This window comes from Elaeis guineensis, chromosome 3, assembly GCF_000442705.2.
Source record: "Elaeis guineensis isolate ETL-2024a chromosome 3, EG11, whole genome shotgun sequence".
In the NCBI taxonomy this organism is placed as follows: Eukaryota; Viridiplantae; Streptophyta; class Magnoliopsida; order Arecales; family Arecaceae; genus Elaeis; species Elaeis guineensis.
This window is the reverse complement of record NC_025995.2, coordinates 86006618-86014844: the sequence shown is the minus strand read 5'-3', so window position 1 is coordinate 86014844 and position 8227 is coordinate 86006618. Positions and strand designations below refer to the sequence as shown.

Below are 8227 nucleotides of genomic sequence, written 5' to 3'. Positions count from 1 at the left end.
TATGATTTTGAGGTGTTTTGAGAGTCCTTACACTATCAGGATGGAGAAAAATTCAGTAGTTATAAAAAGGAGAGACCTGGAATATAGACAGAAAAAAATAGAGATAAAAAACAAAGGCCATCTTCTCTTCTTTTCTTCCCTTCTCTCTTCATCTTCAAGTCCAACCTTTTTCCATCAATTTTTTTCACACCAAGAGCAGGGAATTGAAGCAAAATTCAGCAACAAGTAGTACTCTATTTAGATTTTATGATGTTATTTATTTTATTTGCTATTTTTGTTCTTTTCATCATGAACTAAATTTCTTTTACTAAGGCTAAGGTGTAGCCACTCTTTTGATATAATATTTAGTATGATTAGATTCTAGATTTAATTTTTGTTCATGAAGAGTATGCAAATCTATTTTTAATACTTTTAGATTATTGGTAATCTTCTAATTGATCTGATGGACATAGATGATACAGATCAAGTACTTCTATGTCAATGCTTCTTGATTTGTATACCTTCTGTTTGAATCGAATTAAGGTTCCTATGCATGCAGTAATTTTAGTATGCTTTAGATGTAGTGTGTTTTAATTAGAGGATTTCATAAAAATTAATACATCATTGCTTATTTAAATTTCTTTTGGACTAAAGAGTAGTTAATAAGTAGTGATAGTTTTACTATACCTGGACCAAAGGATAGTGAATATCTTAGGAAACTTCGCCGTCACATGAAACAAAAATTGATCTAGTTTGCATGATTACTTAAATATTATATTGATTGAGTTGGTGAACCAATTGCCTTAGTGTTTATCTGCTCTTGATTTCAACCCTAACAATCACATCCTTTTTGTTCTCTTATAATTTCTTAATTGTTTATTTATTTTTTTTATTTTTTTTTTTCTTATAAATCATTTTTTAAATAAAATTTAGGAAAGTACTTTTAGTATTTATTTTTCAATCCTCGGGGGATGATAGTCTACTCATATACTATACTATTTGATCGACTAGTACACTTACCATAGTGATAGATTTGTATGCATCAAGTTTTTGACGTCGTTACCAAGGATTGTGTCTAAAATAATATTGAAATTACATTTCTTACTTTACTTTAGAATTTTTTTTTAAGTTTGATTTTTGTTTTTATTTTATTTGCAGGTGTGTGTCCAGTACATAACACGCACTGGATCACTACAAGAAATCTTATCTATAGTGGCAAGTGTTTTGTGGCAAAGAAAATTTTTGCCACTGAAAATAAATATTCTATGACAAGAAATCATGCTCGTCACTGATTAGCATCAATTGATTTATTTTAGTGACAAACAAATATCCTTGTCATAGATTATTAATTATTGGTGACAAAAAAAATTTTCTTGTCACTAGAACTTGTCACTAAATAAAAGTGCAAAAAACTAAAATATTAGTTAGAAAAATAAAATATTATTCGTGACAAGAATTAAAATTCTGTCACTAAAAGGCATCGGTGACAATAATTACTTGTCACAGAAAATATTTTCTTATCACAAAAAAAAATTCAATGACAATATTTACTCGTCACTGAAATAAAAAAATATTAAGCACCAAACCCCTAATTGGAAGCCCTTTCTTTGCCCTCTAAAAAAAAAAAAGAAGAGGAAGAAGAAGAAGAAGAAGAAACGAAACGTTTCATCTCCTTCATGTTTACCACTTCTTCACAAGTACTCAATCCCAGAAACCCCCACACCTATTAGTAGTGATGTGAGAGAACTCACAACTGGCACCCTTCCAATTGATAACTCCATTGAAAAAAATATTCTGGTGCACATTGGATTGGATTTGGAGGAGGCCATCATACTATATTAAAAGTTAGAACTCAAAACCCCGGCTCTAATACCAAAAGTCTTTTTGTATACATATGCCCATTCTTGTTGCTCCTTGGATTGATTTTGATGATTACAAAGCATTTGAAGGGGTACTATTGATTTTCGCTTGAAAAAGACTTATTGCTCTTCAGGGGCAAAGTCATAATTTTACCAAACCCTGATTTGAAAGCATCAAATGATAGAACAAAAGATTTATGATCCATTGGTGAAAATTTTATTATTTTTGAACTTGTATTTTGAAAGATATTCATGTTTGAAAAATATGAGTCGACCCATGAGTCGACTCATGGCATATGAGATGATTGGCACGCAGAATTTTTGGATGGCACAAACTTGGCACACCCTGTGAGTCGACCCATGAGTTGACCCATGAGTCGACCCCCAAGGCATGAGTCGACCCATGAGTCGACTTCTGTGGGTTTTAGGCCAATTTTACAGAACCGTGCTTCCCTTCTCATTTTCTGATGTTTTTCCACAGAGGTCGACCCATGAGTCGACCCCCAGGCATGAGTCGACCCATGAGTCGACCCCTGTGACAGGATTGTTCCGCATTTTTAACCCGTTTTAAGTGCTTTTAATGCTCATTTAATGAAAAATTTTCTGCCGCTGAGAAACCAATCTTCGCGCGTTGTTCTTGGTTTCATGGGAAAAAGGCCCAAAACCCCTCGTCTTCCCCATTTGGTACGCTCCAAGCCTCCCCACCTGATTAAGCCTCATAAAAAATAGAGGAAAATCCAGGGAAAATATCAAAAAAATAGACGAAACAGAGGACGGATAGAAAAAATCAAAGGTATGCCCTTTTCCCTCATAGATTGATCATTTTCCTTTGGTTTTTGCATCTTTTTCTTTTCATTTCGTTATCTGTTTTTGGAGATCTATGGAGAAGGAGAGCATCTAAGGATATTAGAGGGGTTTTGAGGTTCCGATGATATGGGATTTTATGTGAGTTGCAGCGATGTGAGCTTGAGGTTTTGGAGAGCTAATCTAGGTAGAAGCATGATATTTTGTCGGGTTTGGGGATTTTTGATTGAAAAAATTTTTCTTTGGTTTCTTTATTTTCAATTTATGGAGTTCTATTCAAATGATAATACGAATATGATACTAAATCCATGGTGTCAGACTTCCAAGCTCCATTTTTTTTTTGGCTCCTAACTATCAGTTTATGGAGTTGTGTTCTCATGATAATATGAATATGATACCAATCTGTTCATCAGGCAGTGAGTCTCAAATGTAAGATCCAGACGTGTGATATGGGTTGAATAAATACAGGAGAATATATATAGGATGGAGGAATGTCACCATACAAAAGCTTAGACTGATTGAATAGTTCAACTGTATTAATAATTTTCTGCTTGATTAATCTGAGAGAATGGGTACTGCTCTCCTTGTGATTGCTCTAGAAGTAAGATGGGGCACCACTCGGGTGATGCAAATTTCAACAGCCAACCCTCCCCTGGTCCTTAAAAGTGAGGACAAATTGGAGGTACCTTTTTTTTTTCTTTTTCATTTAGTTAAAGGTACCAACTTATCTATTTGGTAAAGGTTCTTGGTTGTTTTATGAGATATTTGGGCCCAAATCCTTCCCTAACCTACTTTGGGAAGTGATTTATTAGCATGGACACCTCATAAAAAATGGTTACATAAACCTTGATTACAAATCTTATTTGGTTGTCCTCTGTATTTATAATATGTTTGCAGGTATGATTGTATACAAGTGAAGCAAATGATGATTTGGCACACTCTCCTTGTTCCCTTTTGTTTTTTTTTGAAGTAAACTTTTCTTGCTCCCTTAGCTTACAAGCAAAGCAAAACCAATGGAGGAAATTATTTGTAGACTTTCTTTCTCCCTTATAGCTTTCGCTCACCATCATACATCACCCACAACACTTCTTCATGACACCTTTATTCTGAAAAGAGAAATATAAATAACAGATCAAGCTAGTGACAGAAAGGATTGGGTGCTAATTCGTTTAGCTAGTTTAAAATCGAGCATGGCAAGGATGGTTGTGTATTTTTGTCTAGATCCCGTTTCCCCCTTGGTTTGAACTCTTTGGCCTACTCAAACTTTTGATTTATACCTCTTCATTTCCTTCATGAATTGGCTTATGGATATTATCCATATGAATATGATACTGAATCCATGGTGTGAGACTTGCAGTAGGCTAATTTCCACCTTTCTGAACTCTCATATGGGGCCAGAATAATTTTTTTGAGACTTTTCGATTCAATTTATGGAGCTCTGTTCTATTGATGATATGAATATGAACTACTGTATATAGGGCTTTAAATTATATATTTGTTGTTAAAATAAGCATCTTACGAACCTCAATTTTCTATGTTCAATTATCTTTCTAATTCTTACGCTACCTGCTGATTGTAGTTTTACCATAACAACTCATTTTATTATAGTTGATATTATTTTATTATCTATTATAATGTGCAGGACATAATGTCAGATAAGAACTGGATGAAACTTAATGACAGAGCAAGTATGGAATATATAAATGGAGGCCATTCGTTTCTTAACTTTGCTTTTGGTCAGCCAACTGTTAGTGATAGAATACGATGTCCTTGTACTAAGTGTAGAAATACAGTCTTTAAGGGCCGACATGAAGTGAGGGCTCACTTGATCCGAAATGGAATTGTGAAAAGTTATAAACATTGGGTTTATCATGGTGAGACAATTGAGAAAAATTTAGAGGAATGCAATGCTAATAGTAGAGACAATTTAGATGAGAAAGAAAATACAGATTATGATGACTTAATTGGAATGGTTCATGATGCATGTGCTTTCATAAATACTGATGTTGAAAGAGATGATGTGAATGAAGGATATGAACCCCAAGAACCAAATCTGGAAGCAGCAGCCTTTTACAGGTTGCTTAAAGATGCCGATAAAAATTTGTATCCTAGATGTGACAAGGTCTCCAAATTATCCTTTGCTGTGAAGTTACTCCATTTAAAATGTTCAAATAATTGGAGTGATACATCAATGGATAAGTTGCTGAAGGTTTTTAAGGAAGTTCTTCCAAATGGTGCCTTAGTTCCAAACTCATTTTATGAAGCTAAGAAGCTTATTCAGGATTTTGGACTTGAACATATAAAAATAGATGCATACTTGAATGATTGTGTTATATATTGGGGAGAGCATGCCAATGCAATCGTATGTCCTGTATGTAACTTATCCCGCTGGAAATATCAAGGCAGAACGCGCAATATCCCTCACAAAATTTTACATTATTTTCCTTTGAAACCAAGACTCCAGAGGTTGTATATGTCTAAAATCACTGCAAAGGACATGAGATGGCATGAGGAGAAAAGGATAAATGATGGCATATTAAGACATCCAGCTGACTCATTCGCTTGGAAATCCTTTGATGATAAGTACAAGTCCTTTTCTGCAGATCCTCGGAGTGTTAGGCTTGGTCTTGCAAGTGATGGCTTCCAACCATTTGGAAATATGTCTACCCCTCATAGTATATGGCCAGTTGTGTTGATTCCATATAATTTACCTCCATGGCAGTGTATGAAAGATCCTTATTTTATGATGACACTTCTTATTCCAGGTCCTAAGTGCCCCGAAAATGACATTGATGTATATCTACAGCCTTTAATTGAAGAGTTGAAGGAGTTATGGGATATAGGAGTAGAGACATATGATGCTCATACATGACAAAATTTCAACTTACATGCTGCTGTCCTTTGGACTATTAATGATTTTCCTGCATATGGTAATTTGTCTGGATGGATGACTAAAGAAAAACTAGCTTGTCCTTGTTGCCACAAAGACACTTGCTCTCTTTCAATACGAAGTAAGATTTGTTACATGGGGCATCGTCGGTTCTTATCCAAAAATCATTCATGGCGACGTAATAAAAGATCTTTTGATGGAAAATGTGAATATAGAGATGCACCTAAGGTACTAACTGGTGATGATGTGTTGGATCAGCTGCGTAAGTTAAAAAAAGTTACTTTTGGGAAGGGTCAAAAGTGTAAGCGTGATGATTTTAACGATATTTACAATTGGAGGAAGAAGAATATATTCTTTCAATTGCCTTATTGGAAGGATCTGAAATTGCGCAATAATCTTGATGTGATGCATATTGCGAGAAACGTTTCTTCTAACATTTTAGGAATTGTGCTGGATATAAAAGGAAAGATAAAAGATACATTGAAGGGCCGTTTTGACCTTGTAGATATGAACATTAGGCACAATCTTCATCCTTATATTGAAAATGGTAAATTGAAGATGCCAGTTGCAACTTATACATTATCCCCACAAGAGAAGATAGCCTTTTGCAATTTCTTATCTAATTTAAGGGTCCCTGATGGATTCTCTTCTAACATATCAAGATGTGTGAATATAAATGAGAAGAAGATTTTTGGCTTAAAGTGCCATGACCATCATATCCTTTTGCAGCAAATACTTCCAGTTGCCATTCGGGGATTATTGCCTAAGTTTGTTTGTGAGCCATTGATTGAGCCAAGTAACTTCTTTAGAAACTTATGCTCAAAGTCGTTAAAAGTTCAAGATCTAAAACAGTTGGAGGATGACATTGTTATGACTCTGTGTAAACTTGAAACAATATTCCCACCAGCTTTCTTTGATATTATGATTCATTTACCAATTCACTTGGCAAGCGAGGCTAAAATTGGTGGATCGGTCCAATATAGATGGATGTATCCAGTTGAAAGGTAATCCTTAACTTTTTAAAACTTAAATGTAATTTTTTTTTGTATTATTTTTGACTTAGTTAATATCTTTTGAATCTAGATATTTGCGAACATTAAAGTCTTATGTCCGAAACAAAGCTCGTCCAGAGGGGTCAATTGCAAGAGGTTATCTTGCAAATGAATGCCTTACATTCTGTTCTAGGTATTTGAATAGTGTTGAAATAAAATTTAATCGAGTCCCACGAAATGATGATGGAGCTACTTCATACCAAGGACTATCAATCTTTGCCAAAGATGGCTGTGCAAAAGGAGCTTTTAAGTCTTATGAGCTTAATGCTCAGGAGTTTACACAAGCTCAAGCATATGTTCTTCGAAACTGTGAGGAAGTTTGGCCATATATTGAGTAAGAACAAAATCTTGTTATTATGAAAATCTTCAAAGAACTTTATTTCTACTTCAATCATCTTTATTATTGATTAATTATGTTATTCATAGGGAGCATAAAAAAGAATTGGAAGAGGCGAGCTCAAGAAATATCCTGGCTAGACATCACAAGGAATTTCCAGATTGGTTTTATGAACGTGTAGGTATCATATAATATAGGTAAATACTTTAAGTTACTTTTATTTATGCTAATAATGGCTTAATTTATTAATCTTAAATAGGTTTCAAAGCTTAAAGCTAAAGACAAAGCAAGTGAAGATCTTCTAAGCTTGGTTGTTGGACCGTTCAAAATAGTTCATAGATATGGAACTTACATTGTCAATAGATTCAGATTTCATGCAAGAGATCGTGCAATTGGACGAAAAAATCAGAATAGTGGAGTGCTTGTAAAAGGAGATGATACATCTGCTGATAAAGAATACTATGGAGTGTTGGAAGATATTTTTGAATTGTTGTATGTGGGAAATAAAAAAGTAGTTCTTTTCAAATGTCACTGGTGGGATGTTGGCCGATTGGGATGAGGATATAGGGTTGACAACTATGGATATATAAGCATAAATATCCATGGATCTTTGAACACCAATGAGCCTTTTGTGTTGGCTTCTCAAGCTCAACAAGTGTTCTATGTAGAAGATTTAGTTGATAGCAATTGGCTTGTTGTGATAAAAACTTATCCACGTGATGCTTATGATGTGCCATCTGTAGATAATGATGCAGATGATGATGATGATAGTTTGATCGAAGATGATGTCTACCAACAAGAGGAACAAGAACAAAATTTTCAATATGGCCAAGTCATGAACAATGATGAGTTGATAGGAGTGCTACATCGAGATGATCTTCAACCACAAAGCTTTTCACCCAACAATGACACAAATAGAAAGAATCTGACATTAGATGATTTTATTAATGATGATGAGATAGAAGAAGAAGCTGAAAGTGAAACAGATGATGATCAAAACAACCATGATGAATACAGTTCTGATGAATATAGTCCTGATGATTAGCCTATTTGTAATTAGAATTTTATTTTTTGTCATGTTGGAAGAAGAAACATTATGTGATGACCAACAGGTATTTTAATTTAAATCATTTTATTGTGTTCATGTTATTTTTGTATCTTCTGATGGCATATTCATATTTTTTTGTGCATTTAGTAGATGTTGCTGATAATTAGTTGAACTTTTACTAAAAAGCTTGTTTATTGTTTTTATTAGGAAATGGTTAGATGTAGAGGAAGAGGTGCACGAATTGGTGGACGAGGACAA

The 8227-nt window shown here is 34.2% G+C and overlaps 1 protein-coding gene across 1 annotated transcript; it reads left to right on the top strand.

The window, feature by feature from the left end:
* Nucleotides 1-3210: 3210 nt before the first annotated feature.
* Nucleotides 3211-7966, top strand: LOC140856254 (uncharacterized). Its single transcript, XM_073253381.1, is given in 6 exon segments — nucleotides 3211-3324; nucleotides 4285-6536; nucleotides 6718-6918; nucleotides 7011-7098; nucleotides 7181-7448; nucleotides 7569-7966. Coding segments are annotated over 6 exon segments (3321 nt in total).
* Nucleotides 7967-8227: the final 261 nt, after the last annotated feature.